This window comes from Vulpes vulpes, chromosome 16 (assembly GCF_048418805.1).
Source record: "Vulpes vulpes isolate BD-2025 chromosome 16, VulVul3, whole genome shotgun sequence".
Lineage (NCBI taxonomy): Eukaryota > Metazoa > Chordata > Mammalia > Carnivora > Canidae > Vulpes > Vulpes vulpes.
This window is the reverse complement of record NC_132795.1, coordinates 85020947-85037155: the sequence shown is the minus strand read 5'-3', so window position 1 is coordinate 85037155 and position 16209 is coordinate 85020947. Positions and strand designations below refer to the sequence as shown.

Here is a 16209-nt window from a genome sequence, read left to right as displayed (position 1 = left end):
TTTAAAAATACCTAGCTCTACCCCTGTCTTTCCAGTTTTCTTGGCCAAGCATGGCAAAATAAAACTAAAAATATGAAACTATGCAAGAAAACTATGGGGGTAAAGGGATAATAGGAGTGTTTGGTTTACCAAATATTGAAATATAAAGCTATACAGAATAAAACAGTGTATTACTGACCTAGAATTAGACAAGTTATACAAAAAAAAATTAGAGACCAGAAATCATCCAGTTATATATATATATATATATGAGAATATAATACATACCAAAGTTGCATTTTCAGTCTGAAGAAATAGATTATTCATCAATACATTGTACTGGAATAGCTGGTTTTCATAAAGCAGGATGCCTACCCTACTTTATTATTTATTTGAAGTTTTTTTATTTATTTATTCATGAGAGAAACACAGAGAGAGAGAGAGAGAGAGAGAGAGGCAGAAACATAGGCAGAGGGAGAAGCAGGATCCTCCTAGGGAGCCTGATGTGGGACTCAGTCCCGGGACCCTGGGATCACGACCAGAGCCAAAGGCAGATGCTCAACAACTGAGCCAGCCAGGCACTCCAAGTTTTCTTTTCTTCTCTTTTCTTCTCTTTTCTATTTTCTTTTCTTTCTTCTTTCTTTCTTATCTTTCTTATCCTTCCTTCCTTCCTTTTTCTTTCTTTTCTTTTTCTTTCTTTCTTTCTTTCTTTCTTTCTTTCTTTTCTTTCTTTTCTTTCTTTTCTTTCTTTTCTTTCTCTGAAGATTTATTTATTTATTCAGTCAGAGAGAGCAAGAGAGAGGCAGAGACACAGGCAGAGGGAGAAGCAGGCTCCATGCAGGGAGCCCGATGTGGGACTCGATCTCGGGTCTCCAGGATCACACCCTGGGCTGCAGGTGGCGCCAAACCGCTGTGCCACCAGGGCTGCCCTCAAATTTCTATTTATTTTAAAAAGATTTATTTTAGAGAAAGAGAGTGTGAACACAGGAGGGGGGAGCGGTGGAGACAGAAAGGATGTCAAACAGACTCACTGCTGAGTGTGGAGCCCCATGTGGTACTTGATCTCAAAACCCCGAGATCATTACCTGAGCTGAAATCAGAGTCAAATCCTTAACTGATTGAGCTACCCAAGTGTCCCTGACATTTTTTTAAAAAGTATATGGCAAAATTATAAGGTTGAAAGACAAGTAGCAACTTAAGGGAAAGAAATGTATATAACGTATAAGAGAGGCTCACATGCAAGGGGCTTGTATGGATCAGTAAGAAAGGTCAATATCAAAGCAATTTTTCTTACTAAAGAATTTATTTATTTTTAAATTTTAGAGAAAGAATGTGCATGAGCAGGGGGAGGGAGGTAGAAAGGGAGAGAATCTCCAGCAGACTCCACGCTACGTGCAGAGTACAACACAGGGCTTGATCATGGCCTGACTGAAATCAAGAGTTATATACTTAACTGACAGAGTCTCCGAGGCACCTCAACAGCATTGTTTTTAATGCAAATAAAACTAAGTTAAAATTTTCAACTTTCAGATACTTAAAATTTTCTAATGTGGGTAAGAATATGGAAAATAGACATTCTCCTATACTTGAGATACTGTTGATAGGAAGGTAAATTGGGACAAACTTTTTAGAGAGTGTTTGGTAAATTGTATGAGTACCTTTGGCCCCAGAAGTTCGACATTAGGACTTTGTTCTTAGAGGATAATTTGAGTAAATGAATACAAAATCATTGCAACACTACAGTTTCCTACAGAAAGGTTGAAAAAACAGAACACTGAACACCCATATATACCTTACATCTAAATTCAGTAATTATTAACATTTGCAATACTGGAATTTAAGGGGCTCCTGGGTGGCTCAGTCAGTTAAGCATCTGCCTTCAGCTCAGGTCATGATCTCAGTTCCTGCGAACGAGCCCCTTTTGGGGCTCTCGGCTCAGCAGGGAGTCTTCTTCCTCTTCTTCTGTGTCCTCTCTCACTTGCTTTTTCTCTCCTAATAAATAAAATCTTATGATGAACACTCAACTCTACTGTTTGATTTATTGATATAAAAGGATGTCCTCAAAAAAAAAAATAAAAGGATGTCCTCAACATATTATTGAATGAAAAATGAACATATTCTAAAACAACAAGCTCTGTAAGGTCCATTTTAACAAACGCAGTACACACTAAGTAGGATACTTGTTAGAGTATAAGCCGTAGTTATCTAAAAAGTAGAGAGGTTTTTGGAAGATTGTTGCTATCATCTGAATACTTACATAAGTCTTGGTAATCAACAGATTTTATAATCAGATGTTCCCACTTAAAAAAAAAAAAAGGTGAGCAGCCCGGGGGGCTCAGCGGTTTAGCACCACCTTCAGCCCAGGGCGTGATCCTGGAGACCCGGGATCGAGTCCCATGTCGGGCTTCCTGCATGGAGCCTGCTTCTCCCTCTGCCTGTGTCTCTGCTTCTCTCTCTCTCTCTCTCTCTCTCTCTCTCTCTGTGTGTCTCTCATGAATAAATAAATACATTTTTTTAAAAAAAAGTGTACTACTATGGATATTAAGAAATTATGCCCAGCAACTAATAAATGAGTATGTTCTCTTTCAGATTAAACATCCCACTGCCCTAGGATTAGAAGTTGGCCAAGAAATTCAGGTACTTGTATTCAACTTTTTAAAGCTGTAAATTGTATTCGAAGTTTCAAAATTTTTTTTCCAGAAAGCTAAAAGAATCAAATCAACACTTGTGATTTATATTATTTATGTTCTGTACCTTTTTAACTTTAGGTTTGCTCTTAAATAGACTAAGGATTTAAGATGTAATTCTTTCCCTTAGGGAGCTTATAGTTTAGTTAGAACAGTGGTCCCCTTTAGAGCTTTTAAAAATACATGAGGTCAGTGATACCTATGCAGTGTTTTACAGGACAGGAAAACTCTAAAAATTTAACTCGGTTGAAGGCCTTGAATGTCATATTTGAGACTTTAATTGCTTCCTTACAACTAAAAATTTTTGAGTTTGATGAAAGTCATCACGTTTGACCTTGTGGATAAAGGAAGTCATTATCAGTCTGATGTAGTTTGGTTTTTGTTTGTCCGTGCCACATTTTGTTCCAGCTATACCTTTTACCCACGACCTGAGTAACCAAGGCTTCTAGTTTATTCCCAATTTGTAATCCCATTGTTCAAGTAGCCCCGAGGGAAAAATAAGAACTAAGACGTATTATCTGTATAAAATTGTGTTTTTACATCAGAAGGGACTGTAACATTGTCACATTCCTAAAGTCAAGCCAAATAAACTCAACTGTGATAGTCCTTTGAGGAATAGTGTGAATGACATGACCATATCCTATATAGTTTATAGCATCATTAGCCTCAGAAAGCTCTTGCTTAGAATCACTCACCATGGCTTTCACTGTTTCACTCTTCTTCCAATATAGGGACCTGGCCTAGAGAAAATAAGGCACAGTTAAGTCTAACAGATTTTAATAGGGCAAATAATTGCTTGTCTTTTTAATAATGGCTATTGAACCAAATTATATTAGCATATACCTCTATTTAGCACTAAGCTATGCTTTCAGCAAAGTAGAAACATTAATCATTGTCTTTTTTGTATCAGGTAAATTTAAAAATCTTCTAATTTGGATGTCAATCACAATACTGTAACTTTAAAAGTAAATTGGCTTCTATAATACAGGTGAAATACTTTGGACGTGATCCGGCTGATGGAAGAATGAGGCTTTCTCGTAAAGTCCTGCAGTCTCCAGCTACAACTGTTGTCAAAACTCTAAATGACAGAAGCAGTATTGTAATGGGAGAATCTATTTCACAGTCATCATCTAATTCCACCCAGTGATTTTTTTTTTTTTAAGGAGAATTCTAGAGTGATATCCTGTAGAGCAAAATTTCAGCAGTGTCTTCTAATGTGTAGATTTATACATAGTATAAATATATTCTAATGATTTGTATGAAATTGTTCATTTTATGTGGTCTATTTTTTATTTCAAGAGTTACCTATATTCTCTTATTTTTATTTACATTATAAATCAATAAATATTATTAAAACTAAACCATTTATATATCTAAAAAGATTGCCCTTTAGTGCCTATAATTCTGAAATCGCTTAAAACCTTGGAAAAAATAGATCACATTTGCTACTGCAATGGATCTGTTCCTACCTATCTTCTTTTTCTTCTTTGTATATTGTGACAGTTTAGTCATCTAATGGCTCACCTCTGTACAAGAGCTGTATTTGCCTACTTATGTTAAAGTAGGCTCCATGCCCAGTGTAGAGCCCAGTGCAGGGCTCGAACTCATGACTCCAAGATGAAGGGTTGGACACTTAATCGACTGAGCCACCCAGGCACCCCAGAACTTATGTTTTAAACGGAAGGCAAGTGAGAATTAAAGATTTTTGTCACTATTAGAGAAAAATCAAATGTACAAAGCATATAGTTTATATTTAATGTCATTTTATTATTTTTTTAAAGATTTTATTTGACAGAGAGAAAGCGCACAAGCAGGGGTGTGTCAGGGAGAGGGAGAGGCAGAAGCAGAAGCAGGCTCCCTGTGGAGCAGGGAGCCCCATGCTAGGCTGGATCCCAGGACCTTGGGATCATGACCTGAGCCGAAGGCAGACGCTTAACCAACTGAGCCACCCAGGCACCCCGAGTTTACTATTTTCTTTTTCCAAGGGACCCAGTTACTACTAGGAGAAAAATGAGGCTAGTTCTTAAATTCTAGAGACCATGGTTCCACAAAGTGACAATAAAGTCTACTAACCACCAAAAAGATTCCATTTCCACTTAAACCAAGATCTTATTCTTTAGATCTGAAACTTTTATTTTTGTCTTCATTCACATCTTGGTAGTTTTTCCTGCTCTCCATGAAGTACTTCCAAAAGTGCAATTAAATGCTAAAAACACTAAAATGACTAAAACTCAAGTGCCCATCTCTATTAGTGCAATGTGGGTACTTACAAGAATTTTTTCTTCATATTTTGTTACTGACACTCCCCTGTCCATAAATTATGGCTTTTTGGGTTTTTAAAAACTTTTTGCTTATTCATGAGAGACCAGAGAGACAGGCAGAGACACGGGCAGAGGGAGAAGCAGGCTAGATGCAGGGAGCCCGTTGTGGGACTCGATCCCGGGTCTCCAGGGTCACACCCTGAGCTGAAGGCAGTGCTAAACCATTGAGCCACCCAGGCTGCCCAATTACGGTTTCTATACATTTTTTCTTTTATTACAGAATATCTTCTAGATCTAAAGATAATACTATAAATATCAGTATCTTTCTTAGTTCAGTTCTGCCAAGCATAATATTCATTAGTTCATCACTTATACATCAGTAAACAAAACATCAAGTTCCATTGCTCACATTCTAGTGGATGGAAACTAACGAGGTTTTTTTTTTTTTTTTAAGATTTATTCACAAGAGAGAGGGCAGAGATACAGGCAGAGGGAGGAGAAGAAGCAGGCTCCATGCAGGGACTCTGATGTGGGATTCGATCCCGGGACTCCAGGATCACGCCCTGAGCCGAAAGGCTGTCGCTCAACTACTGAGCCAGCCAGGCATCCTGTAAACTAACCGTTAAGAAGTATATAGCATGTCAGGTGGTAGTAGGTTTTTTAAAGAAAAACAACTGAGTAAATGGATAAAGTGATCCACAAAAGGTACTAATTTAGGTAAAATGGTCCAGAATAGCCTAAGCAGGTGATATTTGAACAAACACCTCAATGAAATGGAGGAAGATATGCAACTACTCGGGAAGGAGAATTCCAAATGAAGGCATGGACAACTTCATATTCATTTGGTATTGTAGGTTTAGAATATGGAGCAGCTTGTTCATTTTATAAATCAATTTAACAGTCTTTTACTCCTTAATCCTTTGCCTTTTCTTCCCTAGAATTAGCAAATTTTATTAAAATACAAGAGAAGGCTAGTGCAAGGTGATATTTTCAAAGCACTTAATCAGTAAGAGTATGCCTGATTACTTGCAAAAAAGTAGACAATGAGATCATGTTAAAGTTCAACAGGCCTTTTTATAAAATTCTAGGCTAATGGGAGCGGAGACCAGGGTGGTAGGCAGTATAAATGGAAAAGTGAGAATATATCTTGGTATCAAGTGACAGAAACCAACATAAGCTAAAGCGACGAGGGACGTGCGGGGGGGAGGGGAATTTATCACAGGGCCATGAATTTATTTTACAGAAGCCAAGTCACACTTCCTGTGCATCATTATGAACTAAAGGTGGTTCTCTCTATATACTTTGCTTTGGAGTTTCCTGGCCTCTCATTTGTACTTTGTACACAATAGCTTATTTTTATATACAAATATTAAGGTGATGTATCCTATAGATTGATTTGCAGATGCTTACCATACTTGCCTCCCAGGAATAAATCAACCTTGATCACAGTATATGATTCTTTTAATGTACTGCCGAATTTGGTTTGGTAATATTTTATTGAGGACTTTTGCATCTATATTCATCAGGGTTATTGGCCTGGACTGTAATTTTCTTCTCTGGGATGTTCTTGTCTGAGAAGGATAAGTATTACATCTTTGAATGTTTGGTAGAAGTATTACATCTTTGAATGTTTGGTAGAATTCACCAGTAAAGCCATTTGGTGAATAAGACTTTTGTTTATTGGGAGGTTTTTGATTATTCACTCAGTCTCCTTGTGAGCAACTAGTTTATTCTGATTTTCTATTTCCTTAAGATTCAGTCTTGGAAAATTGTACATTTCTAGGAATTTTTCCATTTCTTCCATATTGTCCAGTTTGTTGGCATATAATTGTTTGTATTGGTCTGTTCTGATCTTTTGTATTTCTATAGTATCAGTTGTAATTTCTCTTTCATTTTTTATTTTATTTGAGCCCTGGGATGAGTAGGTCTATGCATGGGTCTTTAAGAGTGGATTTTCCATTCCCTAAAGCCTTATGGTTGTAAGTCTTGTTAGTTTTCAAGGCCAGGGGCTTTGGGGGCTCATCTCTCTGCTGCATTTCCCAAGGGCTGGAGTGCCTGGTATGGAGCACAAACCCCTCATTCCTTGGGGACAAAACCCTGTATTACAAGATCCCTCCCAATTTTTGGTCTCTGTGCCTGATGGGGGCAGGGGAGAGGTTCTTGAAAGACCATGTATTTAATGCCTCTCCTACCCATCTCAGTGTGGCCCTTTTATTCTATGTTGTAGAGGTGCCATTCAGCTAGCTTTCAGGTTCTTTTCAGAGAGAATTGTTTCATATGTAGCTTGTTGTGTTCATGGGAGGAGGTGAGTTTAGGATCCTTATATGTTGCCATCTTGAACTTCCTCCTGATAAACTGTCTTAATACAATATTGACAATAGCTATTAGGATCAAGTAGATCTGTAGGAATGCAAAGATGGTAAGAAATAAGAACATAATTCGTTATAAAGATTACAAGAGAAAAACTATTATCACCAGATCAGAAGAGGCCATTTATAATTCCCAAGAAAGTTTAAAATACTAGGAAATATCCTTAACTCCATAAGTGGTATCTATCAGAAATTAAGAACTTGTATACAATACTGGGGACATTGCCATTAAAGTCAGGAAAGAAATAAGAATCACCACTGTTACTCTCATCAGTGTTCTCGGGTCCTAACTAACATAGTAAGATTAAAAAGAGGTTGAGGAGAAGAACAAAAACATGCAGGTGATCTTCTAAAAAACACTTTCAACGTTACAAAATAATTGGTTAGAACTAATAAGTGAGCAATAACCATACAGGTATGCCAAAATAAATAGGTATCTTCTCCAGGAGTCAAAAGTTGCCATCGTGTAAGCTCATTTCCACTCTTACTTTTTCCAGACTTCCAAGAGCTATCTTAGCAGTAAGTCTTCTGTTCCAAAGGTATCCCAAATCAATGAAATCTTTACCAATCTTAACCTCCAGCCCCCTTGATTAAGGACACTCAAAGTCCAATCCCAAGTGTACCTCTCTGGCTCCTTAGTGTAGTATATGCTAGATTATTATTTCAGTTCCTTCAGTGTATAATCTTTTTCCTCCCTAGGCCCAGCAGTCCCTAGGTGGGTTATGCTGAGATTTAGCCATAACTACCATAGCCTCTCAGCTAGGATAAAATATGAGAACAACTAAGTCTTTCTACAAGGGGAGAGAGTTGTTATCTCTTGTAGGAAGTATGAGCCACTTCTGCAATCCCTGAGAGTCCAGGGGTATCTGCAGAACCGGTAACCCCCATCCCATACTTCAAAATTCAAGATTACCCAGTCAGGACACTAACTGCATAGCAAAATCCCACCCCCCACCACCAACAAGCTGAGCATTCAAATATCTTTAGAGCTCTGTAACTCTGACAAATCCCATGTCTGTTCTTCCACTGCAGGAAATAAGGGCCTTTTTGTGAAGACCAAAGAGGACTCCTAACTCCCAAACTTAGCTTTAACTGTGTATTAAGTGCCCTCAACTCAATATCCCTCTGCAAGCCAGTAGTACAACTTAATTGGTCAGCTCTGCTATCTTTGTAGGCATTGTTTTCCCCATATTTTTCAAATGCCTGAATCACTGCATAGACCATAGCATTCCCTCTTATGGCATGTCTTCCTAGGTCACTACTAGTCAAATCAGTAGTTAAGTGACTACCTTGTGCCAAAGACTGAGTAAACTATTCCCCAAGCCCCATCTTACTGCCTGATTTCTTAGACCACTCCCGTATCACCTGTTAGTTCTGGCCTTCAAAGACACATATGACAAGAAAAATACTGGAGGAAACACCTTGTTAAGGATAAAACAGGCTCAGGAATTGACAGGGAGAGCTTATAGACCATAGCACAAGTTTGACCTCTGTAAAAGAGGGAAGGTAAGGAAATACTGGGTGGAAAGAGCTTCAGACTATAATGTAGCTCCAAGAAAGTCTCATCCAGCCTGCTAAGAAGTTCCCCATGCCAAAGTTGCCCGCTAAAGGAGTTCTGCCTGCATAGTAAAGGGCAAGTATAGTACCTGTGCTGAGCTCAGTTACTGGCTGGGAGCAGCTTGAGATCTTTATGGTCTCAGCTCAAATGCAATGGTGGATCCAAAAGGGTGGCAACTGGCTATCAGTCAAGTATGTTCCCCAGACTAGGTCTCTTGAAGGCAATCTAAATGGTGCACGGATATGGCCACCACATCAAGCAAACACCAAAACAAATAATAAACTATACCGATTAAAACTGTCACACTACAGTTGACCAACTAAAACAAAACAGAGTAGTGTTCAGACTCAAATCCACACACATGTATGGATATTGACAAGTGGCTCTCCATTTGGAGGAGAAATTTTACTTATTTTTTAAAGATTTTATTTACTCATGAGAGACACAGAGAGAGAGAGAGGCAGAGACACAGGCAGAGGGAGAAGCAGGCTCCATGCAGGAAGCCCGACATGGGACTCCATCCCAGGTCTCCAGGATCATGCCCTGGGCCGAAGGCAGCGCTAAACCGCTGAGCCACCTGGGCTGCCCCGGAGGAAACTTTAAATGGGCATCCTACTTCACATATACAAAAAATTCCAAGGGGACTACAAAACTAAACATTAAAAAAAAAAAAAAAACATAAAAACATGTTAGAATACCTTTGTCAAAAATGAAAAATTAATCACACAGAATATAATTTTTTTTTTAAGTACAGAGCCGAAAAGGCAAACAAAAGAGACAACAGCAGATGAGATTTTAACAAATGTCATTTGCATGGCAAGCAGCTGTTAAAGCAGTAGTGGACCTTAGCAGGTAACAGGAAGTTACAACCTAAATGGCCACAGAGGTGATCAGAGAAGAGAACTAATTATCTCCACAACGAATCAGAAAGGATCACGGCTGAGAATGTGAGGACAGGGTCAAAGTCTATACAAAGAGGGGCTACATACCTTTGTCCCCTTCGCAAACCCACATAACCAAAGAACTACCACCTCCCTCCACACACGCTCATGCTCATATAAACCCTTTGGACACTGTTGCCCCCGCCACCTCAGGAAACATGTATGAAATAAGAAAGACTTGGAGACACTAGGTACAGTAGTGGGAGACTGGGACAGCAGTGTTAAAAGGAGTGATTAAGTGAAATCTTAAATACTAACCAAATGGACCTCTTGCCTTCTTCCTCTGCCTTTACTCTCTCCGGGTATGAGATATCTGAGGAACTACACTTACCCAGAGAAAAGACTTCTAAAAACATTTGGTAAGGTGAATGGGAGGGGCTATGGTTGAAAAAGAAAATCACCCCCAGGGAAAATCACTCCAACAGTCCATAGCCTCACTCTTGAGAGCCAGGGTTTGGGTAGAGGCCAAACCATGAAGTGCTTTGCATACCATCCTAAAGAACCTTACTTTACAAGAAATCAGAAACTTGAAAGATACAAAAACAATTTAATATCAGATTGGTTTCACAAATATTCAGTAGTGTGTCAACACCTGATTACTTAGAAATAGAGATACCAATCTGGAGCTTTCAAAGATGTAATTTCATCTCAGTTGATTTGACAGGGTAGTTATTAAATTACCTGTTAGGGAGAATGTCCAATTGAGTAGTAAACTTCTAGATGAAACTTCAATCTTTCAACAGTTATTGAGTATTTGCTATATTCCATACCCTCTTGCTAGGCCCTAGAGATAAAATGATGAGAAAAAAACATAGTTCTCTGAACTCACAGAAATTTGTCATCTAGATGTGGAGACAGTTATTAATCAGAAATCATAGAAATAAACCCAAAGCTATAAAGATGACAAATGCTAAATGGAAGGATGCATGGTGCTGTGTGTAGCAAAAGATTAAGTGGATACTCTGGTTGTCTTCCTACATCCGTTTTACCCATATCCTATGGTATAATATCCATGGATTTGGGTGGAATTAACCCTAAGCTCCAATGACAGGCCCCCTGATTTACCTCAGCCATTCAGTGCTTGACATTCCCCAAACCTCAGATCTTTAGGTTCACAATGCAACTGGGAATACGTGAAGAAAAAACAAATGCTTTTTTTGCTGCGAATGAAGAACTGGAAACTTAGGAGCTCTTGGCCACTATCTTAAGATACAAAAGGAGCCAGCGATGGGATGGCTGGGTAGCTCAGTGGTTGAGTGTCTACCTTTGGCTCAAGTCGTGATCCCAGGGTCCTGGGATCAAGTCCCACATCTGACTCCCACGCGGAGCTTGCCTCTCCCTCCCTCTATGTCTCTGCCTCTTTCTCTGTGTCTTTCATGAATAAATAAGTAAAAATCTTTAAAAGCAAAACAAAACAAAAAACCAAGAGGAGCCAGCCTCCGTATGAATTTGAGACCAAAATACAGAATTGAAAGGCAGAAGGAAGTCGAGTTCTCACGGATACTGTTGAGCCAATCAAACCTACGTGAGGTTCCCCTTTATCTCTAGATTTTCCTTCTTATGAGCCAATAAATTCTCTTATCATTTAAACCACTTTGAGTGTTTTGGTACTTGTAACATTCCAAGGAGATACTATTATCTGGTCAGGAGAGTCAGAAGAGTCCCTTATGAAAGTGATTAACTGTGGCAACATCTGAAGAATAAAGCAAGAGTTGCCATAATATGACTGGGAAGGAACAACATTCAGACAATAAAGTGCCAATTTTAACTTAGATCAAGTAAAACAGGTTGAAAATATCCATGGCATTATTAATGTAGATATCTTAAGTTAGTTTATAAAGAGCTCTATGATGAGAGCAAGGGATGGTGATGGAAACCCAAATGGGTTCAATTGAGGAATAAGTGGGAGGTGAAGAAATGAAGGGAGTATAAACAACTTCAACACTAAATAGTCTGGTTGTAAAAGGGAAAAGAAATAGGAATGTGGCTAAGATACAGGCTATCAGTTTTGATGGATTATTGTAATGGAGAAGATTTAATCACCTTAAGGGAAAAAATTAAAAACTTAAAATTAAAAAACTTCATAAAGGGGATCCCTGGGTGGCGCAGCGGTTTGGCGCCTGCCTTTGGCCCAGGGCGCGATCCTGGAGACCCGGGATCGAATCCCACGTCGGGCTCCTGGTGCATGGAGCTTGCTTCTCCCTCTGCCTATGTCTCTATCTCTCTCTCTCTCTCTCTCTCTCTCTCTCTCTCTCTCTCTGTGACTATCATTAAAAAAATAAATAAATAAATAAAATAAAAAATAAAAAACTTCATAAAAACATCTAACAGAATGGGAAGGGTGAAAACAGAAAATTTGACATTTCAAGGGCGTTAGTGAAATGGATAACTGAGTTTACCCTATAGAGATTAACATTTTTTTAAACCCTCAAGAATTAAAAAAATGTAACATGTCTTCTTCCAGGAACACTGGAAATGATGGCAGATTATTTGGGCTATCACAGCTGGAAGAGAGGGTGCAATTCTGGCATCTAGTGGGTAAACATAAGGGATGCTGCTAAACATCCTGTAATGCACAGAACAACCTCACAACAAAGAATTATCCAGCCCAAAATGTTAGTAATGCTAACGCTGAAAATCCCTACTCTAGGAATTCAACATCAAGTATACTGTAACACATGAAATAATTTTGATAAATTGTTTGAGGTTGGAAACTACTGGAAATGACACATATATACATAAATAGGAGGTGGTTTATTTTTTTATTTATTTTATTTTTATAAATTTATTTTTTATTGGTGTTCAATTTGCCAACATATAGAATAACACCCAGTACTCATCCCGTCAAGTGCCCACCTCAGTGCCCGGCACCCAGTCACCCCCACACCCCGTCCACCTCCCCTTCCACCCCCCCTAGTTCGTTTCCGAGTTATGAGTCTCTCATGTTCTGTCTCCCTTTCTGATATTTCTCACTCATTTTTTAGGAGACGGTTTAAATAAACTAGGGTACATCTGTACAACAATATGTATAGTATTCCATTATTTAGGTTTAAAGATACTGGTTTCCTTATTATCCCTCCCACTATGGTCTCATGGCATTTGTTTCCTCATGCTCTCTTCCCTTTGGGGAAATGCATGGCTGACTGCCTCCCTCAGAGGCCTTCCTCAGTAACACCACTGCCTTTCCCAAGCTCACTAACCTTTTGCTACCCTTATTTTTCTGGTATTAATATTTATCAGTATCTGGCTTGTATTTTTTGTCTTCCTATATACTATAGTGCAAGCTCCATGAGAAGAGGGACTTTTCCTATTTATTCACCCTATAGTATCTAACACCTAGTTTATGGTCAACAAATACTCAAATGAGTAAATGCAGGAAATAACTTATTTCAGTTTTGTCCAGAGTTAGTTCTATTTGTAGGACATTAACCTCAACACATATAAAGTGATTTATGTATAGTCTTTAATCCTTTAATATATACATGTACATCTATCTATCTATCTTTCTATCGTGTAAGTTCTTTTAGGGCAGTAACATATTCTATGACTTTGTTCACCCTGTCCCCTCAGCCTTGGATGGCTTCCCAAGCCAAAGTGTAAACTCCTACTTAGGGATCCTCTAACATCTAGTTCAAAACTTAATCTGTTAAGTTTTCTCTGACCCAAGACGGAAATGTTATTTTCTCAAATATGGGCTCAAATGCATTTTGTCCACATCAATCACAGTTAGTAATGGGCTCTATTATTACATCTAACTACTTAAGTACATTTTCTGAGGTCCTCTTTAGATTTAAAAAACACATGGCGATGTATCCAGATTTTGAAATTATAATTTTTTATCAGGCGCCTGTTCTGTGTAAGACGTTTCACGTGTTTAGCGCATCGCCCAAAGTGTCCACAGATAAGATCTGGTCAAAACAAAAGCACGTTTTGACAAAACCACTGATAAGACTACAACCCCCAAGATGCGCTGCACGGTCAACACGTGCAGCGCTTCTGCGTTTCACCTTTCAGACTAATGGGTTGCCGGTAAAGCACTGACGGCAGAAGCAGCTGAGAAAGTCTTTAAAAGCGAGTAAAAGGAGCCTATCCAGAGCGAACCGGGACTGGACTGCCCTGCACGAATGGCATGCACCGGGCAAGGTTGGACAATTAGAGTGATGTCTGATGACGTGAACACCCAGGGAATTCCCCCTTCGCTAATTCAGCGCAGACATCCCGAGAGAGAACAGAACGCAAGAAACGTTCGCAAGAGCAACTCAAAAATATCAAAAACAATGCTCTTAGATGTGTTAGGAAGGCAGGTCCCCTGTGCTTCCCTAAGAGTCTCTGGAGACTTATTTTCCGAGTTACAAACACGGGAAGAGCACAGCACTTTCGTGAAGTGGAAAGTAGGCTTTTCAATGGCCAGCTACCCGATGCCTAACAGTGAGTGATGGGCTTTGGCGGGAAATAGGAACTTGTCAACACACTTCTGCACCGCGTCATACTCGCCTGGAGATCCACAGGACACTTCCTGAGGAGACGTTGGACTCTACGAGGCTCCGCAGCCAGCTGTATGGGCTTCGGGTCCCCGTGCTTAAAGGGCTCGAAGTTCTCACATGTTCACAGAAAAAAAGTTAAATTACTTTTCTCCCACAGGCTGACAGGTTTAGCTTCCCTGAAGCAGTGCGAGCACATTTCCTTCCTTTCTGCTCAGGGTTAGTCCCAAGCGTACCTCCCAGGTATGCTTTACTTTTTCCTCACAGCTGGATCCCACGGCTCGTCACACCCCAGGCGCAGCCGGCAACCGCCCTAAGAAAGCTCCGAGACTCCGCTCTCGCCGCCGGCTAGGAAGAGTCTCGCGGCAGCAGAGGGGAAAGGAACTCGCGAGAACCGACCACCCGTCCGAGATCCCGCGCCAGCAGGCGGGACCGAGAGAAGAGGAAGTCGCACTTAGACCCTCCCACTTAGGGCCAGTACCTCGCCTCGCGAGAACACTGAGCGCTGCCGGCTCGGGAAGCGCGTGCGGAAAGCAGAAGTGCCGCGCGTTGGGCTCGTCGGCCGCCGTAGCCCCTGCTAGGACAGCCCGTGCGAGCCTGCTGGAGGAGGAAGAGAAAGGCAGAGAGAATCGGGTTACAAGATGGCGGATCTGTAGTAGTTACCGCGGCGGCGGCGGCGGCGGGCGAGCGAGCTCTGGGGGGCAAAGGGAGGGGAGGGTGGGTGTGTGCGGGGGCGAAGTGAGAGGTAACCGGGACTCCGGGCGGAGAGGTCTCGGTGACTCTTGTTGCCCCTTCCCGCGACTGAACCTTGGGAGCCATGGTGAACTCGGGCCTCTCCGGAGCCGCCGCCGCCGCCGCCGCCACCGCCGCAACCGTCTCTCAAGAGTGAGGGGCGCGGACGAGGTGAGCGAGGAGGCGGCGGCTGGGGCGGCGGGGACAGCAGCCACCATGTCGGATACGCGGCGGCGAGTGAAGGTCTATACCCTCAACGAAGACCGTCAGTGGGACGACCGAGGCACCGGGCATGTCTCCTCCACTTATGTGGAGGAGCTCAAGGGGATGTCGCTGCTGGTTCGGGCTGAGTCCGACGGTAAGGTTATTGGAACATAGGATAGGGGACAGTCGGTGCCTCCGGTTTGGGCATCGCCCCGCTGGTTTAGGCCCTGGGCCGGGTACTGTTACTACCACATCTGGGACAGCGCAGTGGTTTTGTGCCTGCACTTCTGTACGGTAAAAACAAACTACTTTGTCCGGGTTTTCCCTCAGTCAGACGTTGATTCTGTTCCCCCGCCTCCTGTCCCTCTTCAGGATTTGACCCCTTCCTCTCCAGTCTCGCCTCCGAAGAGGGGAGAGTGAGAAGGGAGGAAGTAATGAGAGACGGAGTAGTTCTCTTCTCGTTCTAGGGAGCTGACCCTCCCCCTCCCTTTATTTTTGTTTTCTTATCTATTATACATCTGTTTCAAAAAAACTCAGTGAAACTATACTTTCTGAGTGGCTTTTTAAATTTTTTTTTTTTAAACCCATTTTTACTCAGGAGCCCGTGAGTTTGCCCTAGTGGACAGGTGCTGGGGAAAACCAAAAGACACCTTTTCCTGCGGTTATTGCAGACCGTTGCCACGATACATGCACGCACGAGCATATCTGTAGTCTGGATTCCTCCCAGGCCGCCTCCCAGGCTACTTTACAACCTAAACAAGTTAGGACGCCGGAGCAGATTGTAAACTTGTGTCCGTTAATTTATTGTGCGAGTCCTGTGTGAAGTGTTTTTAGATTTAAAAGTGTAGCGCATAATTAAAACCTTTATCGCTGTAATCTGAACGCCTCGATTTGAGCAATTATGTGCAGATAATAGAAAGGTAACAATCCCAGATTTATTCTTGTATTTTGTACTTTTGCACTTTCCCTTTAAAATAGTTACGGACATTTATTTCTA

General features: G+C 41.0%; 2 protein-coding genes and 1 long non-coding RNA gene across 5 annotated transcripts in view; 2 read left to right on the top strand and 1 right to left on the bottom strand.

Annotated features, from left to right (window-relative positions):
• Positions 1-3930, top strand: part of PNPT1 (polyribonucleotide nucleotidyltransferase 1) — a 42365-nt gene extending 38435 nt beyond the window's left edge. Inside the window, exons 27-28 of the mRNA XM_025992677.2 lie at positions 2569-2616; positions 3655-3930. Of these exons, the coding sequence (XP_025848462.1) occupies positions 2569-2616; positions 3655-3813 (207 nt within the window). The 3' untranslated portion in view covers positions 3814-3930. The remainder of the gene's footprint in view (positions 1-2568; positions 2617-3654) is intronic.
• LOC140595939 (uncharacterized) overlaps positions 1-14425 on the bottom strand; it is a 99032-nt gene extending 84607 nt beyond the window's left edge. For both annotated transcript variants that reach the window (XR_011997933.1, XR_011997932.1), the window contains exons 1-2: positions 14290-14425; positions 3362-3406 (exon numbers count right to left, since the gene is read on the bottom strand). This is a non-coding gene — a long non-coding RNA (uncharacterized lncRNA). The remainder of the gene's footprint in view (positions 1-3361; positions 3407-14289) is intronic.
• Positions 14426-14724: 299 nt separating this feature from the next.
• Positions 14725-16209, top strand: part of PPP4R3B (protein phosphatase 4 regulatory subunit 3B) — a 62369-nt gene continuing 60884 nt past the window's right edge. The window contains exon 1 of one of the 2 annotated variants that reach the window (XM_025992672.2): positions 14725-15366. In XM_025992672.2, coding sequence (XP_025848457.1) covers positions 15225-15366 — 142 coding nt within the window. In that variant the 5' untranslated portion in view covers positions 14725-15224. The remainder of the gene's footprint in view (positions 15367-16209) is intronic. The other variant, XM_025992673.2, reaches the window with a different exon arrangement.